Consider the following 22360-nt stretch of genomic DNA (forward strand, 5'->3'; position numbering starts at 1 on the left):
CTAGTCATGTGCCAGCTGTTCCAATGCCAGAATTTTGTTTCCATTAGTCTCTTTCTCTTACTAGTTTCCTCCATTTTAGTCATTTGTTGGAGATTTTGTAGACAAGACTTAGGCTAGCTGGAAGGAAAAACAGAAGACCTGTTCTCCTCGAGCTTACATCCACGCAGTCCATTGCCTTCAATGGGGGAGTACAGTTTTGGAGGAGAGCCAAATTTGATTAATAACTGCAAAGATTCTATGTCAGATATAGATGGGCCTGAATCAACACACTGAGACACGGGGGAAGTCTGGTTACAGATCTGAACATCACAAAGGGGAAGGAGGAAGAGAGAGAAAACAGATGTTGTAAGGCTTCCATCATGGCTTTAGTGAAGGAACTCATTTGCACCACAGATGTGCATTGATAAATCCTGCACATTACAGCACCATTTGCTAGAATCCAAAGCACCTCAATCCGTTCTGTTCGTGTAGGAGGTGCACGATATTCACAGAACATGCCTTACCTTGAAGGAGGAACTCAGGCTTCCCTATGCAGGCCTTTCTGTATTCCGCACAGTGGTGCTCAACATCTGGAACTATAAACTACACCACCATTTGGGTGCACAGTTACGAAACATGATCAAAGACTATTAAATAAACATTCGTGCCCAACCATAATTTTTCCTCTTAAATGTTGGCTTCATTTTAAAGCTCAGCCTTGTGAGCTCTGCCATTCAATGCAATCAGCCATTCTGTTCATGGAACCACAGCGGTTACGAGAAAGAGACTGACTAGTTTGTCTAGTCCAGTAGTTCCCAGCCTTTCCCATACTGGATCCTCGCCCATTTCACAGATTTTAGAGGCCAAACGGGACCATTCTGATCATCTAGGAGAAGTCCTGGCCACAATGCATTTAGCAGGAGTTCTGCCACTGATTTCAATTAAGCCAGGATTGTACCCCTAGTTTGATCATTTAGCAACATGCAAAAGGCAGAGTGACCCCAAGCCCCTCACACTGGGGAAGGGAGGAAGGAGAGGAGGTCATGACCCCAGAAGTTGAGAACATCCATCCTGCTGGGGTGGGAGATAGGGTGACCAGACAGCAAGTGTGAAAAATCGGGACGGGGGTAATAGGAGCCTATATAAGAAAAAGACCCAAAAATCGGGACATTTGGTCACCCTAGGTGGGGAAAGTCATCAGTGCACAATTATTCCCTACAGTATACTTGCTAGTGTTTTGCCCAATCTAGGATAGATTTTTTTTAATGTCTCAAACAGAGGAACTCCCATCACTGCCCGTGGAGACTACTCACCAGCCAAAAATGCATCTGCTAGGAAGTTTCTGCTGATACAAAATTCTGGTCCTGATTTGGCCATCCTAGCCCCAGTTTTATACAGAGGTAACTCTACTGATTTCACAGGAGTCATGCCAGCATAAACCTGCAGTGGGGCAGCGGTGAACCAGACCCGCTGTGTACATTCCTCTTTTCCTAATTTCATCTTGTTAGTTCTAGTCACATGCCTTGGCATCGTCCTAAACAAATCCTCTCTCCTCACTGTTTGCAGCCTTCAGCAACGCATAAATTAACATACATTCAGATTAAAGGATAGATCAGATGGTTGTATCAGAAAACAGTTTTCTGTAAATACAAAAGGCACTGTAAGAACGGAATAACCTCAAGAAAATTATCCCAATTTGATGGGCAAAATGAGCTTCCATTCTGTGTTGCTGCCACCCAGAAAAGTGGCCTGGCCCAAGTCCCGATTGCTCTGATGAAACAGGGCATCAAAGGAGAATACGTTCCATGAGTACAACCCCAGTGCCAGTGATCCTGCAGCTTCAATATTTCCATTTTGTTGAAGTCAGACAATGAACAATCATGGCAAATTAATATTTTGAACCTAGTCATACACCACAAAAGGGTATGGAGATATTCATGGAAAAACTTGTTGGAAAGAGTAAGCCATTACCCCATCTTCAGTCACCCTGTCACAGCCCTAATGATGTCAGCGGTGTAGGGGTAGAAGTAGGGTCCACATTTGGCCCAATCCATCTTTAAAAACACTGTATAAGCATGGGTCAGTCTTCAGGAATAAAAGCAAATCCCTCCCTCCCCTTTAAAGCAGAGAGATTTCATAGGCTAAGAGAGTATTTCATCTGCTTAACTGCAGGGTGCAATAACATCAATTTGCCCAAATTATACATGAGGAGAAAGGTAATTGGCACCAAGCAGTATATGTTGTGACTGTTATATCATTCTTCAAAACTGGCTACAAAAGGCTGAAATGCAAAAGAGAGTAAACAATGGCACAAAATCAACTGACAACCCCCACCTCAAAATCCTCCCATCTGGCACTGGTTTGAGCCATCCATGCAGCAGCTCAATTTAAATGATGTATCTGGGGAGAGAGATGTGGCTGAATTCAGGAGGAAACTGACACAAGCTAATTGACCCTTAGTGAGAATCAAATAAAGAAAGTTCTTTTACTTTAAGTGTTCACAAGTCTTCCCTCGTTGATGCATTTCACACGGTTTTATATTTTTTAACTCTGCCAAGTATTATATATATATGGCTTCTCCTTTAACCAGAGATTTTAGAAACAGCAAAATATGGAATTTCTATATAACAAAAAATTATGATAGGGTCATGGGAGCTGTTCCATATAATCTCACATCTATATATTCTGGGTTTTCTTTAAATGGAAACACATTAACAATGAATAGTTTAAAATTGCAGGCACAAGAGTTTTTTGCCATCAACAAAGATAATCCAAGTGACAGATTATTATAATGATGGTACTATGAACAAAATTAAGGCGTTCTCTAACAGAATTACAGGCTATCCAAGAACAATTAATAAGCGCAATTATGAGGCCCTGTATTAAAAATCATGTTTTTAATAATCAGAATAAAACCATACACAAACACACACACACACAGCCACCCACCCCTCCTTTCACTACACTGGAGGCATTTGTACTGTCGTTAGACTGGAAGATGCCAACTTTTCCATTATAAATCCAGCTGTAATAAAAATTAGCTCAGCGCCTGAAATTTGGCATTCAGCGGTTTCAACTCAGGAAATTTTTTTATTATTGCATTTTATCTGTACAATTTAGAAATAGAGCGGTCTGCCTTAAGGGACCTGATCCTGCAAAACATTTACTAACGATTGTTATGTCCACAAGTAGTCCACTGAATTAAATGGAACTACACCCAGGCATAGTCACTTGCAAAAGTATTTGCAAGATCAGGGCCTACATTACCAGAATGCAAACAAATAAGGTACACTTTATTTATTTACTTACAAAAATACATCAATAATTTCCTTTTCCCCTTAAGATCCTGATCCTGAAAAATACTTGCAAGTGTGTTTAACCCTATGCATGCAAGTACCCCCCTTGAACTCAAAAGGAATACTCATGCGCATAAACTTAAGAACATGAATTAAGTGTTTGCAGGATCTGGGTCTCAACTGTTAATTTCATGGGAAAGTTATCACTTTAAATAATAAAAAAAAAAACGAAATGAAGGTGACCATTCCATTTTAATACGTAGCAATTGCTCACTATCGATTTTGCATCCAAAGTTTCCCAGGGATTTTATTTCTGTCTACAGTCCATAGAATTGGTGCCTATCAGCAGATGGCGAGGACATGCAAACACAACAGATCATAACAGCTCTTTGGGTTATCCTGTCAATAATCCACAGATTAAAGAAAGCCATAAGTAGACATTGATATTGGTTCCACACCAGACAGCACAATCTATCGTGTCAATAATCTGCAGATTAGAAGGTCACCCATGCACTGGGCCTTAATTTATCAATAAGAATTGTTTTTTTAAAAATACTTGTTTAAAAGAAGGGAGGAAAGACAAAAACTATGTTACATTATCGCAGAGCTACTGAATTAGGAATAAATACATACATTGATGCCAGAAATTCCATGCAGAACCCACCCTATTATTGCAGAGGTTTCACAGCAGAGGGTGTGTGCAACATATGTTCTACCACTATGCCTAGGCACAATATTGTGTGACCTGGGAGCTAAGGATGGAGTGCCAATCCTACATTTAAACGTCCTTGGTTTTAATAGTATTAAGATATATCCTAAATATTACTGCATGGAATAGATAGTATTCTTATACCTCAATATCTGTTAATATGAATATGCTAAATATCTATGGAAATACTGTACGTGGGAGGTATACATCCTTTCCTACATAATGCATACTAAATGTATACAACAAACAGATTGATGCATACATATTCATAGCCACATAGAAAAAGACTTTACTTTATCTGAGGAAGGTGAAATTTATCAAAATGGCTTTAGAAAGACTTATCACCATCAAGAAGAGGAAGTATGGATCTTACTAAAACTGACACTCCTAAAGCCAACCATATAGCTTTCATACAACTGCAATGCAGCTTTTACTACCCATCCATCCTATAATCCACACTCCAAGCCGCTCGTTCTCTCTGTACGGCCAAAGGCAGAAAATAAAACAACCCGGTCTTGGGCTGCTTATCCAGGATTTTCACAATAAGATTATTGATGCATAATAAGATTTGACAATGAGAAACAGGGGAAGGGCGGGGGGGAGTCAAAAGGTAAAGCGTTCACTAACCTTTTACTTGAGTTTCATATTCTGCTATGATCTCTTTGTCTTTCTTGAACTTAGTTTGAGATGACATCTTTTGAAAGATCTAAAAAGATCCCAGGATCCTTTCTCTCTCTTTTTTTTTTTTTAAGTCCCCCCGGTCTGCTCCGCTCTATTTGATCACAGTGAGTCAGTTTCGCAGCTTTTCAAGCGTGCCTGTTTCACTTTGCTGCAAAGATAAAAAACCCTCCTTCTCTCCCTTTGCAAAAAGAATTCCCTTCATTTGCAACAACCAAGGGGCTGCAGCACCAGAAAGGAAGCTTGGGAGCGTGCCCTTGTGGAAACAATACTAAAAGGTGGGAGGGGGGGAATCTCAACTGCACCCAAATCTTCAGAGAGATCTTAAAAATATATATATTAATCACAATTTAGCAACAGCCTAGCACAACAACACACACACGCATGTAGTCAAACCCAGCGCAGGCAAGGAAAGCCCTGGCTTTAATCCAAGAAGGTCAGGTTGCAAAAGGGGCTCTCATTTCGCTTCCTCACACCCCCACCCCTCAGCACGTCTGATTAACCGAGAGGCTTAAAACCCAGAGATAGAAGTTTGCCTGCTGGAAATGCATTTGCTCAGTCCCCTAGAGCTTGTGCACAGCCCTGCTTTTACTGCAGGCTTGAATCGAGCTCTCCCCACGTCACGCAGCCTGGCTCCTCCCCCCAGATTTTATAACAGCTGACACATTGTAGCCTACAGGAGAGCATAAGTCACTGCAAGAGGCAGTGGCAGGAATCAGTTCTGCAAAAAGGTGTAAAACAGCACTTAGCTGTGTTGAACGGAACCGCTCTGCAGTGGGAGTAGGGTGACCAGATGTCCCGATTTTATAGGGACAGTCCCGATTTTTGGGTCTTTTTCTTATATAGGATCCTATTACCCCCCCACACCCTCTTTCCCGATTTTTCACACTTGCTGTCTGGTCACCCTAAGTGGGAGAGGCACGCGTTTGTCCTGGAAAACAGCGCTGGACACAGTCTCCTCTGCTCCTTCAATTAAATGCTATTGGGAAAGAGAACGGAAGGGCCGAGCAGAAGCGATCGGTTAGATAACACATAGATTTTTGCCTTGATTGTAGTATTGACGCCAGGATTTTTTTTATCTCCAAATTAGCCTCGTAAAAAGATTTGGTTGCTGTTGCAAAAATCAATGGCAGTGCCTTGAGATCCACTGATTAAGAGGTGCTTTGCATGTGCAGCCATTTGTTAATTAAACTTCGTATCATCCTCTGGGAGTGAGGAATAGGGTACCCCTTTTAGAGCTGGGTAAAGTGAGGTATTAAAAAAAAAACCGAAATGCCCCTATGCACAGGCAGAACCTTACATCCTTGAAGTCAATAGGGCATCAAGCATAGGTGCCATTTGACTTCTATGGGCGGCGGGGCATCTTCAGCCAAGCCAATGGGACTACAGATGGGGACCAAATTCAATGCCGGCCCAAAGCTTGCAGTTTGGGGGGCAACACCCTACATACCCCCCCCCCAGACTATACCTATAGCTTCAAGGGGGTGCAAGAGTTTGCCTAGACTGAGGCGACTGCAGGATCAGGCCTCAGTAATTAGCTAAAGGTCAAACAGTGAGCAAGTGGCGGAGTTAAGAATAAGACTTAAGAGTCCTAGCTCACTCTTATGACTAACCAAAAGAAAGACTCCAGTCCTCCTACACATTTCCTTCCCAACCCCAAATGCAAAAATAGCAACCTCCTAACAAGCAGGTAGAGTATATACTGTCAGAGCCTATATAGACCGCAAACTGCAATATTACTGATCTATACAATATCAGTCTATGCATTTCTAATGTGTCCCTCCCTCTAGGATCCGTTTATATACACAAATAGTCATATTTGTAATTCAACCACTCCACCCCCTGTCTTGTGCACACAGATATTACACTGAATGTTCAAAACCAAAGAGAGCAAGAAAATAACGTTGCCTCATAAAAGCCCATCCAAGCAAGGAAATTCACGGCTAGATATAAATGAGCTCAACATCAAAGGCTTAAAGAGCTCTCCAAAAACAATGGTAAAGAGCCATTGTCTTGTTCCTAATAATTCTGTTGATTGCTCTTCCCCTAGTGGGCTTCTCTAACACACAGAACATTTTAATTAGGAATGTAAATACCGTTTTAAAAGTTAACCATTTAAACAATTAACAAATATTTTGTTTAAATGGTTAACTGATTAGGCAGCTGGGGCCCATCCAGCCAGTGCAGCTGGGCCCACTCCAGCCAAGCGGCGGGGTGCCGCTGCGGTTAGCTGGCCCACCGGCCTGGGGTTAACAGTTAAGGCCAGTTAACCGGTAAAACTACTGCTTACCGGTTAACATTTTACATCCCTAATTTTAATGTGGTGTTTGATAACTTAATACTTGGCTCTTACCAAGCATTTTGCCTATTCAAAGTACTTTGCAAATATTCATTAATTAATGCTTACATTAATTAATACCCTGTGACACTGGTGAGTATTACTGTCCCCATATTACAAATGAAAAACTTCAGTATTGCCAACCCCAAGCATTCAAAATGTTTAGACTGGCTTCAATATCATGACGTTTTAAAAATAATAAGTTTTGGGTCTGTTTGACCCGGGATGCCTGGGGCAGCCCTCAATGAAAATGCCACAGTCAGGGCAGGCTGCAAAAGCGAGATCAGATACTCCTAAAACTGGTGGTTAACACTGAAGTTATTGGGCCAAAAGAAATCTGATGAGGTTCAACAAGGACAAGTGCAGAGTCCTGCACTTAGGACGGAAGAATCCTATGCACTGCTACAGACTAGGGACCGAATGGCTAGGTAGCAGTTCTGCAGAAAAGGACCTAGAGGTTACAGTGGACAAGAAGTTGGATATGAGTCAACAGTGTGCTCTTGTTGCCAAGAAGGCTAACGGCATTTTGGGCTGTATAAGTAGGGGCATTGCCAGCAGATCGAGGGACATGATCGTTCCCCTTTATTGGACATTGGTGAGGCCTCATCTGGAGTATTGTGTCCAGCTTTGGGCCCCACACTACAAGAAGGATGTGGAAAAATTGGAAAGAATCCAGCGGAGGGCAACAAAAATGATTAGGGGTCTGGAGCACATGACTTATGAGGAGAGGCTGAGGGAACTGGGATTGTTTAGTCTCCAGAAGAGAAGAATGAGGGGGGATTTGATAGCTGCTTTCAACTACCTGAAGGGGGGTTCCAAAGAGGATGGAGCTCGGCTGTTCTCAGTGGTGGCAGATGACAGAACAAGGAGCAATGGTCTCAAGTTGTAGTGGGGGAGGTCTAGGTTGGATATTAGGAAACACTATTTCACTAGGAGGGTGGTGAAGCACTGGAATGCGTTACCTAGGGAGGTGGTGGAATCTCCTTCCTTGGAGGTTTTTAAGGCTCGGCTTGACAAAGCCATGGCTGAGATGATTGAGTTGGGAATTGGTCCCGCTTTGAGCAGGGGGTTGGACTAGACGACCTCCTGAGATCCGTTCCAACCCTGATAGTCTATGATCCTATGATAAGTTAAACTCACCAACCAGTTACAAATTGTGCTTCTGATCCCACTCACTGGTTATAGAGAAGCTGAAAAAAGAAATCACACAGCCCCATGTATTGCATTCCAGTTCTCTGGCTCCCAATCAGCACCTAGGTCCAGTACAATGAGAAGTTATTTAAAAACTCTGCTCATATATACAAAATGTTCTCCTGACCCCAAAAGGTCAGCTACGACCAGGTCAATATTAGTTTGGATCTTACCCAAAATACCACACTGCCAGCCAATGCTTTAGTGTCTAAAACTAAAGGTCAATTATAAGGAAAAAGAAAGAACAAGAAAAGAGTTGTTAAATGATAAAGCACTCAGATACATACAAAGACTTCGAAGTCCATATATCAGGTTCTTAGCAGTATTGAGGAGTTTGCTGGCTTGGAAGTCCCTCTAGAATACATCCACAACTTGGATGGGTCATTCAGTCCTTCGTTCCGAGCTTCATTTGTATAAAAGTTACTCCAGAGGTAAGAAGCAGGAATGAAGACAAAATGGAGATGATGCAGCTGACTTTTATATGCTTTTGCCATGCAGACATAGGTGCCGACTCCGTGGGTGCTCCAGCCCCGGAACACGCACGGGAAAAAATTGGTGGGTGCTCAGCACCCACCGGCAGTTCCCTATGGCCCCGCCCCGCCCCCCTGCTCCAGTTTACCTCCACCTCCTCCTCTGCAAGCGCACCACCACGTCCTGCTTCTCCCCCCTCCCTCCCAGCGCTTGAGCCGTGAAACAGCTGATTCGCGGGGCAGAGAGGGAGGGAGGAGGAGGGGGGACGCGGCGCACTGGGGGAAGAGGCGGGGCCGGGGCGGGGATTTGGGGAAGGGATCCAATAGGGGCAGGGAGGGGGCAGAGTTAGGGCGGGGACTTTGGGGATGGGGTTGGAATGGGGGCAGGGCTGGGGTGGTGATTGGGTGGAGTCAGGGCGGGGCCAGGGGCGGGGAAAGGGGTGAGAGGGCGTGGGCATCCACCGGCGCCGGAGAAATTTGGCACCTAAGCATGCAGCTTGTATTTCCTTTGTCCCAAACACAAGCTGTACAGCACGTGGCATGGAAAAGCCTTAGGGTATGTCTACACTGGCAGAGTTACAGCGCCAGGAGTCACAGCGCCACTCAGAGAGCACTGAAGGAAAACCGCTGTTGAGTGTCCACACTGTCAGCTGCCTGTGCAATAGCGTGTTCACACTTATGGCACTTGCAGCGGTATTCGGAGAGGTACACTCTGGGCAGCTATCCCACAGAGCATTTCTTCCTCTTCTGCCACTAAGAGTTGTGGGAAGACAGAGGGGGGTCATGGGGCATCCCGGATCCTGTCCCAGTGCCCCGTGATACATTGCTTCACATCCCAGCAATCCCTGTGCTTCCATCTGCATTTGGCACCATCTTTCAATGGTTTGTGTACTGTGTGCTCTGCCTCTTCAGGCTGCAGGAATGGATCCCGCACTATTAACCAATATGCTGCTTGCTCTGACCAACACCTCACGAGTGGCAGTAGAGTTATTCCTTAAGCTACAAAGGCAAGCGGAGTGTGACATTGATCTTGCCACGTGTACTAGCTACGACACAAGATTGTTTGTGGCATTCACGGAGGTGCTGACCACAGTGGAATGCCGCTTTTGAGCTCAGGAAACAAGCACTGAGTGGTGGGATCACATTGTCATGCATGTCTGGGATGACGAGCAGTGGCTACAGAACTTTCGGATGAGGAAAGCCACATTCATGGGATTGTGTGATGAACTTGCCCCAGTCCTGCGGTGCAAGGACACGAGAATGAGAGCTGCCCTGCCGTTGGAGAAGCGCGTGGCAATTGCACTGTGGAAGCTGGGTACTCCAGACTGCTACTGGTCGGAACTAACCAGTTCGGAGTGGGAAAGTCTACCGTTGGACTCGTGTTGATGGAAGTCTGCAGGGCCATTAATCACATCCTGCTCCGAAAGACCGTGACTCTGGGCAACATGCGTGACATTGTAGATGGGTTTGAACAAATGGGCTTCCCTAACTGTGGAGGAGCAGTAGATGGCACACATATTCCAATTCTGGCACCAGACCAACTAGCTTCCGAGTACATTAATCGCAAGGGGTATTTCTCAATGATTCTCCAGGTGCTTGTGGATCACCGTGGGCGTTTCACAGACATTAATGCAGACTGGTCCAGAAAGGTGCATGATGCACGCGTCTTTCGGAACACTGGCTTGTTCAGGAAGCTGCAAGCAGGGACTTTCTTCCCTGACCAGAAGATCACTGTAGGAGAAGTCAAAAAACCCATTATGATCCTGGGAGACCCCGCCTACCCCTTAATGCCATGGCTTATGAAGCCATACACAGGGCAACTTGATACCAGCAAGGAGCGGTTCAACAACAGGCTGAGCAAGTGCAGAATGACTGTTGAGTGTGCTTTTCGCTGTTTAAAGGCTCGCTGGCGCTGCCTCTATGGGAAGCTGGACCTGGCCGATGACAATACTCCTATGCTTATAGGCACGTGTTGTATGCTCCATAATAGTTGTGAAGGGAAGAGTGAAAGCTTCACTCTGGATTGGACCGCAGAGGCTCAGCACCTGTAGGCTGAGTTTGAACAGCCAGAGACCAGGGCTATTAGAGGGGCGCAGTGCAGGGCCATAAGGATCAGGGATGCCTTGAGGCTGAAAGCACTAATATTTTTTGCTATTGCAGTGCTTGTAATGCTAGGAGGTGATTGGTGTAGACGATGCAAAATGTGGGTTTAACATAATTGTATGTTGCTTTTCAGGGCTCTTTGCCTTCAGTTAGTAGAATAAAGATTGCTTTCAAACCAACACAATTCTTTTATTAAAAAACAACAACCGGAGGAAAGAGTCAAACAAAAAAAAAACCATCAGCAGTGAGGGGGGTTGGGGAAGGGAAGGTCCCAGGAGAAGGTGGGGTCCCGGGATGGCTAAAGATTTGTGTACGTTCAGGGATCATATCCAACCTTCTCCTTTGGAGTACAATGCAGCGGGTACTGTACTTCAGCAGGGCCAAACTGCAGAGGAATGGGTGCTGAATGCAGTGGGTAGTGGGAGTCCACAGTGCTGGAAAGTGAAGGAGGCAGAGTGGAATGCCATGGGTATAGACTGGAGCCAGGAGGTTGATAAGAGTGTGTTGGTGGTGTCCGGGGGGAGCATGGGAAAGAGTTTTGCAACAGTGGTTGCAGGGGAGGGCAGGTGCAGAGCTGCTCGGTTTGCAGAGCTGTGGTAGGCATTGCGCAGCTCCTTCACTGCAATGTGTCCCAGACATGGCCCCTTTCTGTCATGCATCGTGAAATCTGTCCGTAGGTTTCATAATTCCTACGGCTGTAGCACAGCTGGGACTGGACAGCGTCCTCTCCCCAAATGCTGATGAGGTCCAGCAGCTCAGCATTGCTCCAAGCAGGGGATCGCCTGGTGCATGGAGCAGGCACGGCCACCTGGAAGATGTGCTGAGACCACTGCACGCATCACCAAGCAAAGAGAAAGGGGACTTTCAAAATTCCTAAGTAATTTAAGGCTGGAGGGTGACGGTTGGTCTCCTGAGGGCAGGCAGTAGAGTTCAAACTGATGACCAGAGAGGCGAGAACAGGCATTGTGGGACCCCTCCCGTAGGCCAATCGCAGCACTGTAATCAACGACAGTGTCTACACTGGCACCACAGCGTGGTAGCCCCGGCGCAGAAAGCTGTACGCTTCTCGTTGGGGTGGTTTTTTTAAAGTGCTGCAATTGCACAGTTTCTGCTCATTAAGTGGCTTGGCAGTGTGTACACCTCGGGAGTTACAGTGCTCAAAGCCAGGGGTGGCAAGTTATATGGGCCCATGGTGCCCATACTCCAGGAATATTCAGGGCCTGGGGGCCCAGCTCCACCAATGTTCGGGGCCAGGTCTCTCCCCGGGCCCCACCTGCCACCCCCACGCGCCTCCCCCGAAGCATCTCCCGGCCCCACCTGCCATCCCCAGGTAATTTAAAAGGATGGACCAGAGATGACCAGAGCCCGCACCCCTCCCGCACCCAAACTCCCTCCCAGGGACCAAACCCCCTCCTGCACCCCAGCTCCCTGCCCCAGCCCAGAGCCTGCACCCCTCCCGCACCCAAACTCCCTCCCAGAGCCTTAGGCAGGTGTGTGGGAGGTGGAGGGGGGAGACTTGGACCTGTTCTGGGCCCCATCAAAAATTATACAAACCTGCCGCCCCTGCTCAAAGCTGCTTTACTGCACAGAAACTTGCCCGTGTACATAGGGCCTTAGAGTTCTATTCAAAGGCATGCCCCTACATGTCTTGCTGACTCATCAGGTATCTCCCCTGGCTCCTTTCAATGGGTTCATTTTACAGCTGATGACCTTTGATGGGCCATCGAACAGGCTAGGCAGTGCTGATGCCAATCAGTCTGGGAGTGTCACCCAGGAACACAGCACAAGTTTGGAAATACAGATATACCATACATATCTATAACTCACAATATAAAGGTGATACAAACACATAAACAAGATCATCATACTTGGCAAATCATAACATTTTCAAAGATACCTTACATGGCATATCTGGTAAGATTCCTTGCAATTTTATAATATTGGTATCAACAATATCATAAAGTGTCTCCCATATTCCATATAGCATCACCATCTGTTTGTGTATCTTTGGGTTTTTAAACTGTTTGGTAATCATATTGTCAAGCTTTTCTCCACCACCATGTAGACTAAAAAAAAGCTGAGGCTCTCATATAATCACATGACTCCAGGAGTCGGCACTTTATGAAAAACTTTATAAATATTGTGAGACTGGTGATAAAAATCATGAAATTCTGCGACACAGGAACAGAAGCATCAATGTTACATGCCTTGCTCAAGTCCACAGAGGTTTTCCTTGGCATTGTCTCTCCAGAACCCAATATCCCACTCATGCCTTAAATAAACTACAATGGACCTGAATCCCCTTCCCCTTAGACCAGTGTAATTCCATTTACCTTTATCAAGTTACAGTTGTGCAAGGGGAGAATCAGGCCCAATGAATTCGTTGGGACACAACAATAAAAATGAATCAAGTTAGCGGAATTAAAAAAAATGTACAGGCAACATCCAGCACCAGCTCACTCACGTTCACACACCATTCAGCCCTAGCTGCAACAACTTCCACCCAACAATCTCTTCTGAACCTCACACCCAGAATGTTCCAGGTCTTACAGGCAAGGTAATGGTTACCATAGCTCTGAAAAAATTATACACTACATTTTGCAGTGCTGCAATTAGAACTCAGGAATTCCTGGGTTTCAGTTCAGCTCTGTTCCAAAAGCTCACTGCCTTGGCTTCCCTCTTTACATTGAAAATCATGACATAGCATCACTAACCTAAATTACAGATATGTCACTTTACAATGCATTGTCACAATTTCTGTTAATTCATCAATAATAATCGTCCTTTGCCATATTGATTCGTGTCATTTGACGCAATAAGTGTAATTTGGGAAAATAAAGTTTGGTAAATGTGTGATGTAAGAGGATACACTCTGGTCAAGACTGACCCTAAATGTAGGGTTTCACAAAACCGAATATCAATAAACTGTTTCTGTACTTTTTTTAAAAACTTACCAATGAAAATAGTTGCTTGTCTGGCATTAAACATTCCCCTGCAGTGTTTGCAACCCAGACCTGGTGCTGGGAGTTATGTCCAGAAAGTGAAACTCACAATAAACCAAAGTAGAATTCACTAGCCTATCATCCAAAGCAAATAAAATCCAGAAATAAGCAAAACCATTTTACAGATTTAGGGTCCAAGCCCTGCTCCTGATTGGCTAGACCAGGGGTTGGCAACCTATGGCACGTGTGCCGAAGGCGGCACGCGAGCTGATTTTCAGTGGCGCTCACACTGCCCGGGTCCTAGCCACCGGTCCGGGGGGCTCTGCGTTTTAACTTAATTTTAAACGAAGCTTCTTAAACATTTTAAAACCCTTATTTACTTTACATACAACAATAGTTTAGTTATATATCACAGACTTATAGAAAGAGACCTTCTAAAAACGTTTAAATGTATTACTGGCACACAAAACCTTAAATTAGAGTGAATAAATGAAGACTCGGCACACCACTTCTGAAAGGTTGCCGATCCCTGGACTAAACAATCAGCTAGGCACTGTATGGGTTCAAGGGTCCATTGCATGGAGTTCATTATAGAATCAGGGCATTAACTCTACAGGTGACTGGTGAGGATATACACAGGACAGAAACTTGTTGGCGTACTAAAGGATTGGTCCTCCTTCTATTGTTTCTTTTTCCACTCATTCCAGCGGAAGATGATTTGAAATACATACTGTACTTTAAAATGTTTAATTCATATTTCATATACACAATGAAGTAGATTTGTGTAAAAATGCTATTTTATACTGGAGTGAACAGTTCCTTTTCAGGTTTTTTTCTCCCGTTTTCCTGTCAGATAATATAGACAATTAGCATCCCTGGGATGCAGAAAACAAACAAACAAAAAACCCACATTCACTGACAGCACATTTTTAAAGTCATACATGCAAGTATTTGTGCTGGCGGAACTGTTTGTGATGGTTGCGACAAACAGAGCTAGCATGGGGAGGGATGATGAAATGAGATAGCACAATGTGGGGGTTTGGGAAGAGGTGGTTTTTATGCCCAATCCCAACTGAGCTCAAATTTTGACTCTTCACAGTTGATCCCTTCATTGGATTCTCTGTATAATGCATTGAAGGAAATTGTGATCTACTCACAGATATTCTGCAAGCAGAAAAAGAGGTTGAACATTGAGTAAGTTACTCATTGCAAGTTATTCGGCCAGCTCTAGTGGACAATATCGGAGAGGTGACTTTTGAGCAGTCGTAAGAGGAGCCAGAGTGAAGACTGATGATGAAATGAGATGGGGCCTTGGATGGAGGTGATTTTCTATGGAGAGTAGGGAATTAGGGCCTCAGACTGTAAGAGGTTAAGCACCCACAACTCCCTCTGACTTCAGCCTTGCAAGAATGGGTCTTCTGCAAGGCAGAGGGAAGACAGTAAATAATTTCAGATAGCTGGTGCAGCAGCAGCCAGGGAACTGAGGCCAACAAAGAAGAAGGAATGAGGGAACACAGGAGTCAGAAGATAAAGTCAGGTTGGTAGAGGGTGAAGTGATCATGAGATAGAAGAGGGTGTCTGTATGAATGGCCTTGAGGCGGATGAGAGCACTTTTGTGGCAGATACAGAAGTGGATAGAGAGCCAGCTGTGGTCTCTGAGAATGGATGTGCCATGATGGTGAAGCTGTGCTGCTGTCCTGAGCAGTCAGGAGTTTGGAAAGACAGGTGGCTTTGAGAGGTCACCAAGCAGGGAATGGCAGCAATCAAGGAGCCAAGTGACAGCTGCGTGAATGAGTGATTCAGCAGAGCGAGTGCAAAGGAAGCCATGTTATGACTGTGACAGCAGGCAGAATTGCAAAGTGTAGCACTCCAAGGTGCAAAGGAGAGCACAGGGGTTGAGAGGCCTCCATGATTACAGACCAGAGAGGTGAAAGGGAGGTCTGAGATGAGAAGTGTTATAGGACAGCTAGACATACCTGAGGGTAAACAAAGAAAATCCTTGTGACATACCAGTTCAAATGGAGCCAGGCATTTATGCACAGAGAGAATTGGCAGGTCAGAGTCTGGAATGGGGAGGATTTGAAGGAGAGAGTTGGGTGCTGTGAAATGATGCATTCAGTTGGGAGGAGGTAGATGTAAAAGGAAAGGGGTTGAGAATAGCTCTAGGTCTCTCAAGAGAGGAGCAACTGAGAGGCCCAGGTGCCATAGGCACCAGAGACACAGAGAGAGCAGTTAACAAGTTATGAGCAAATCAGAGAAGAAGGGATCCAGAGACACCAACGAAGTGTTCAAGGTGACAGAGGATAGAAGGAAAAGTAGTGTCATGCACGGAACTGAGACCAATGAGGATACCCCGTGAACTACTAGCCATATATTTGGGTGGGGGAGCCAAAAGAATGTGCCTACTCTAAACTGTCTGTTGCTGACTGTAAATATTCTATGACATGCGAGGCAGGAAGTGTGCTGTTCTTGCCTCTCTCTGTTTTTCATGGTTTGCATTATCATTTGCTAAAGAGACTTCAACACAAAATTTACGTTGGTCTGAGCAACTCCAAGGCCTTCAGCAAATTGGAAAAGGCAACTGACTTCTTTCAATAAATCAACTATCACTAAGCTCGCATCATTTAGTAAGTCTCACAGCAATGCAGAAAGCAGATAAGAATGAGTCAAGAATACTGTGGAAATGGAGACGCTTGGAGAGATTATTCTGTCTCCAGCAATTTGCTTAGAAATTGCAAGCTGAATATGGGGCAGTAGTTGCTGAGGGTGCTTATGTCAAGGGGGACGTTTTGATGAGTAATGTGACAACTGTAGGGAGGGGGCGGAAATGGGGGGGATGATGCCAATAATTAAGGAGCTAGATGATGGCTCATTATGGTAAATGGAGCTAGAGTGGAGAGCGATGGTTAAATGAGATAGCATAGCATGGGGACATGGAGAGAGATGTGGGGGTTTGTAGAGTGGACTCCATCAGTAAATTCAAATGTGATGGTATGCTGCAGATAGGCAAAGAACTGGGGGAAAGACAGAAGAAGATGGAAAAGCAGAGTTTATTCTACTGTGGACAGACGCAATTGTGGAGTATAAAAAGAATGGCAAGATACTGTAGTTAAAGCAATAAGAAAACAGGGCTGTCTCGAGCATTGTGCTGGTCATAATAAATCACCAGTTAACACGTAAGCGACCAGGACTAACCTGGCAATCTGGCATCACCACAAGCTTGGAGTTCTGCACGGAGTACTGTAAGGCTCCCACGTTCCAACTGAGCATGTGAATTTATAAACTTCTCATGAGCTTTCCACCTGTTTCATAATGAGGGACTGATAGGCTGACCAAAACCTGGGCCCTCCCAGCTAACAGATGTCCAGTGTGTGTAGGAGAAGGGATAGGTGTGGGCAAATAGTCAGTGCTCATGGGGAGGAGCTAATTTGAGCTTTCTACATCCTGCTGCTCGGTGCTTAGATACCTTTTAAAAACCTCCAGGTAGATCATGCTTTAAACTTTTGCTAAGCAGTTATCAGACTGCTTGTTTTATATCTCAGCTCTGCCTAAAGGTTAACAGGAAAATTGAATGCCTGAGCCTTTCACTGATGCAAAACAAGGGAAAGACTATCCCAAAAGTCTCTTTGAAGGAGCATGCAGCACAGACAGAGGCAACAGAAATCAACCCAGCCTTGTCATTGGTAGACAGAGACCGTGCGGGAGAGAGCATACAGGGAACTAGCTGGACATGAAATTGCCTTCCCCTTTCCAACCAGAGCAGTTGCTTTGGTGCTGGAATCCCCTGGCTGGGCCATGCAAGTGCTAAGGTAAGGAACACACAAAGCAATACATAGGGGCTATCCCATCTGCTGCCAACAAAACAAAATGTTCAGAGAAATACATTATCTTACATTTCAGTATGCAGTGTTGTTGTAGCCGTGTCGCTCCCAGGATATTAGAGAGACAAGGTAGGTGAAGTAATATGTTTTATTGAACCAACTTCTGTTGGCGAGAGAGATAAGCTTTCAAGCTTGTCTCTCTCACCAACAGAAGTTGGTCCAATAAAAGATATTACCTCCACCCCTATAGCTCAGAAAAATACCAGTCAGTTGTTGGGAATCTCTGCAGACCCTTCTCTGTTGGTTAATGTGTTGCTCATTTGTGCCATTTAGTCCAGGCATTTAGTTGCAGCGTCAGGAGCAACAGGGGGGTAGAGTAAATTCTGCTCTATATAAAAATTCAATGTCTGGCCGAATTACTCCAGTGAGAAAGCAGAGCTAATGATGAGCACTTAGCAACTCATCCAACCAACCTTGCAGCTGTTTCTTATAGCTTGGACGTTGTGGAATCTGCCAGTGACTCTGCCTGTGAATTCTTGTCTGGTCCGGATCACATTTTTTGTTTGTAGGGGAAGTGCGTAGAGTGGAAAGTGATGGCACAGAGAGGCTCCCTCTCCAGCATCAGAACAAAAGGCTGAATTCAAGAATATTAGCAATGCAAGAAAACTACTGCTCACCAACCCACTGAAACACCCGAATAAACTGATGAGACCACACTGCAAGGAGAAGAAAAGTATCCATAGCTCAAGGCTTGAGAGGAAGGAAGGCCCTGTCATTAAGGCACTGGAGAGACACTCGGGAAAGGTGGGTTCAATTCCTTGCTTTACAGGCTTCCTGTGATGCTTTGTGAAAGTCAGACTCTCTGGGTAAAACCCTCACCCAGTTAAGTCAATGGCAAAATTCCCATTGACTTCAGTGGAGCCAGGAGCTCTTTGTGCCTCAGTTCTCCTTCTGGACAAGTAATACTTCCTTTCTGCCAGACATTGTCTGGCTTGTCAATTTCGATTGTAAACTCTTCATCACAAGGACTTTGGCTGTGTGTATGTACAGTGCCTAGCACAGTAGAGTCCCACTCTCAGCTTACCCCTCTAGATTCTATTGTAATACATATGGGGGGAGGGATAGCTCAGTGGTTTGATCATTGGCCTGCTAAACCCAGAGGTTGTGAGTTCAATCCTTAAGGGGGTCACTTAAGGATCTGGGGCAAAATCAGTACTTGGTACTGCTAGTGAAAGCAGGGGGGCTGGACTTGATAACCAAGATCCCTTCCAGTTCTAGGAGATAGGATATCTCCATTATTTAATTTATAATAATAATACTTTTCTCTTTTAATCAGTAGATCTGAAAGAACTTTACAAAGGAGGGCAATATCAGTAACCCCATTTGTAAAAAGGGGAAATTAAGGCACAGGGTAGTGACTTGCACAAGGTCAGCTAGGAAGCCTGTAGCAAAGCCAGGAATAGAACCAAAGCCTTCCTAGGTCCCAGGCAGGTGTGGTACTAATGGAGGCCGGAGCACAAGGTGGAGGGATACAAAAAATAGTTCTAGTAAAAATAAATTAGGAACTCTCTGAAACATGTGTAACATAGTTTTTCTGTAATATATGTGGCATAGATCAAATACATAATGGTGTGATGTGATATAGCTTTTTGGCACTCATGTGGAATGACCTGCTTAATTCATCCATGGTTTTGGCACGAGTCAGCAACATGATCATCCAAGTCTTTAAATCCCACTGTGTCCTTATGCATTCTGTACATATAACCATTTTAAAATATGTGACTACATTGTGCTACTACTTTGAGACATCAGTCAAGATGCTATAAGCAGCTGGACATATGGAGACAAAAGGAACTGCATGAATGTATAAATAATAGGTGTCAAGTGATTAAAAAAAATAATCGTGATTAATTGCATGATTAAAAAAATTAAATATTTTTAAAAAACAAATATTTGCACTGTAAAAAACAAAAAAATTGTATTTTTCAATTCACCTCATACAAGTTCTGTAATGCAATNCCATTCACATGGCACTGTTGTAGCCAGCGTTGCAAGATATTTATATGCCAGATGCGCTAAAGATTCATATGTCCCTTCATGCTTCAACCACCATTCCAGAGGACATGCATCCATGCTGATGATGGGTTCTGCTTGATAACGATCCAAAGCAGTGCGGACTGACACATGTTCATTTTCATTACCCGAGTCAGATGCCACCAGCAAAAGGTTGATTTTCTTTTTTTGGTGGTTCGGGTTCTGTAATTTCCGCATCAGAGTGTTGCTCCTTTAAGACTTCTGAAAGCATGCACCACACCTCATCCCTCTCCGATTTTGGACAGTGCTTCAGATTCTTAAACCGTGGGTCGAGTGCTGTAGCTATTTTTTAGAAATCTCACATCGGTACCTTCTTTGAATTCTGTCAAATCTGCTGTGAAAGTGTTCTTAAAACGAACATGTTCTGGCTCATCATCTGAGATTGCTATAACATGAAATAGATGCAGAATGCAGTTAAAACACAGCAGGAGACATACAATTCTCCCCCCAAGGAGTATAGTCACAAATTTTATTGATGCATTATTTTTTAACGAGCATCATTAGCATAAAAGCATGTCCTCTGGTGGCCGAAGCATGAAGGGGCATATGAATGTTTAGCATATCTGGCATGTAAATACCTTGCAACACCGGCTACAAAAGTGCCATGCGAATGCCTGTTCTCACTTTCAGGTGACATTGTAAATAAGAAGCAGGCTGCAGTATCTCCAGTCAATGTAAACAAACTTGTTTGTCTTAGCAATTTGCAGAATAAGAAGTAGGACTGAGTGGACTTTTAGGCTCTAAAGTTTTACACTGTTTTGTTTTTGAGTGCAGTTATGTAACCAAAAAAATCTGTATTTGTAAGTTACACTTTCACGATAAAGAGATCGCACTTGAGTACATGTATGAGGAGAATTGAAAAATACTATTTCTTTTGTTGTTCATTTTTACTGTCCACATATTTGTAATAAAAAATAATATAAAGTGAGCACTGTACACTTTGTATTCTGTGTTGTAATTGAAATCAATATTGAAAATGTAGAAAAACATCCAAAAATATTTAATAAATTTCAGTTGGTATTCTATTGTTATAAGTGCGATTAATCACAATTAGTTTTTTTAATCGTGGCTAAATTTTTTGAGTTAATCGCGTGAGTTAACTGTGATTGACAGCCCTAATAAATAAATAAAAATCCAATCAGATGACTTTGGAAGTTTTAGAAAGTCCAGAACAACCTTCAAATAGATTAGCTCATTTTACTCCAATTGGAATAAAAAAAGCAGCAAAAGCCATTTTTAAACAGATTCATCCCAATGGCATTTGTTACATTTCCAGAATATAATCAAATAGTAATATACAAGTTCTAAAGGTAGCTGCTTTTCATTTCAACATTCATCAAGGTTGTGAGAATGAGTGTCAAATTCCCCAGATACCAAGCTGTGTCACAGCCCAGATTTTGATTGTCTTGACAGATTAGTTGAAACAGGTAAGATCCTCTCTCTGTACAAAGTTAAATATCTGAGAATAGTCAGCATCTTCGATCATATCTGTATTACCCTCAAAGTAAAACAGAACAAAATAAAAACAAAGTGAAGTTAAGGTTATATAATCTAGTCAAGATTGGCTGTTATTCAGACATCACTAAAAATAAAGAAGCAGCAACATCTGAAGAACAAATCTCCGCATGAATCAGTGATCTTGGCTAAATATATCAGAGTCTAAGATAGGCAGAGATTCCACAAAACAAAACAATAAAAAGGGAGTGGGAGATGAGAAAGAGGATTACAATTCATGTCACATCTCATAGAGAATTTTCAAATGAGGGGTGTGGTGGGAGAAAAACATTTAATTATAATAAATACTTAAAGCTTTAGGTATACAGAAACCAACAGTAACTATGGCAACGTGGTCACTCCAGTAAGGCTAATACAGATTACTTCCAGGGCAGTAGCCTTGCTTGTGCTCAGGAAGCAGAGATAATGTTTGCTCAAAGCAATTCCTAAATTAAGGAAAATTCCTTAGGCAGTAGCTGTCTTGCGCTCTTTGTTTATGACTTCAGACTGTAAGTATTTCATGATTTGCTTAGCATATATGCTATTGCCTCAGAATAGCATGCAGATGCTGTTTGCATGCATATAGACGCGTGCGCACACGCCAGTTCAACCCTCCAGTCATGCCAACTCCTGCACTGACTGGGCTTGGTAGGGCAGGCCCAGAGGCATGCTTGACGGTCATGTCAAGCCTCAACTGACGCAGACATTAAACTATTTGTGAAATCTCTTCACATCTTTATGCAAATATTAACAGCTAGTAGCATTGCTGCCAGTTATCACCCTCAGTCTCAGAATATGACAGTTCACGCTAGGTGACCCCTAATCTTCTTTGCTCACTCACTCTTCTAGTAGACTCTCAAGCTAGGAACTTCACTGTTCTAGTCTTGGGCTGGCTTCGTTTTTTTAATCTCTATCTTTGATGTGCTTTCCAACCTTTGCCATCCATCTTGAAGTTACCTTCACCCACCATACGGCAGTGTTGGACTGGGAGTCAGGAGATCTGGGTTCTGCCACTGACTTGTTGTGTGACCTGAGGTAAATCACTAAGAGCCAGATTCTGATTCCTTTACACATGCAGAATAGCACTTGACTTCGGTAGGGTCATATGTAGAGTAAGGTGCTGCTCAGGGTCAGCAAGGGAATCAGAATCTGTCCACACTGGGGATTTTTGCACTACACTAATGTATTTGTACTGGTGAAATCCCCTCCTTTAGACACACTGCACCAGTGTAAAAAGTATGCTGG

At 43.8% G+C, this 22360-nt stretch overlaps 1 protein-coding gene across 3 annotated transcripts in view; it reads right to left on the minus strand.

Moving 5' to 3' along the window:
- SRGAP3 (SLIT-ROBO Rho GTPase activating protein 3) overlaps positions 1 to 5248 on the minus strand; it is a 218620-nt gene extending 213372 nt beyond the window's left edge. For all 3 annotated transcript variants that reach the window (XR_004646405.1, XM_034775363.1, XM_034775362.1), the window contains exon 1: positions 4612 to 5248. Coding sequence is in view for 2 of the 3 variants with exons in the window: in XM_034775363.1 (XP_034631254.1) it covers positions 4612 to 4678 (67 nt within the window). In the remaining variant the exon portion in view is untranslated. The remainder of the gene's footprint in view (positions 1 to 4611) is intronic.
- Positions 5249 to 22360: the final 17112 nt, after the last annotated feature.

This window comes from Trachemys scripta, chromosome 7, assembly GCF_013100865.1.
Source record: "Trachemys scripta elegans isolate TJP31775 chromosome 7, CAS_Tse_1.0, whole genome shotgun sequence".
Taxonomy (NCBI): Eukaryota; Metazoa; Chordata; order Testudines; family Emydidae; genus Trachemys; species Trachemys scripta.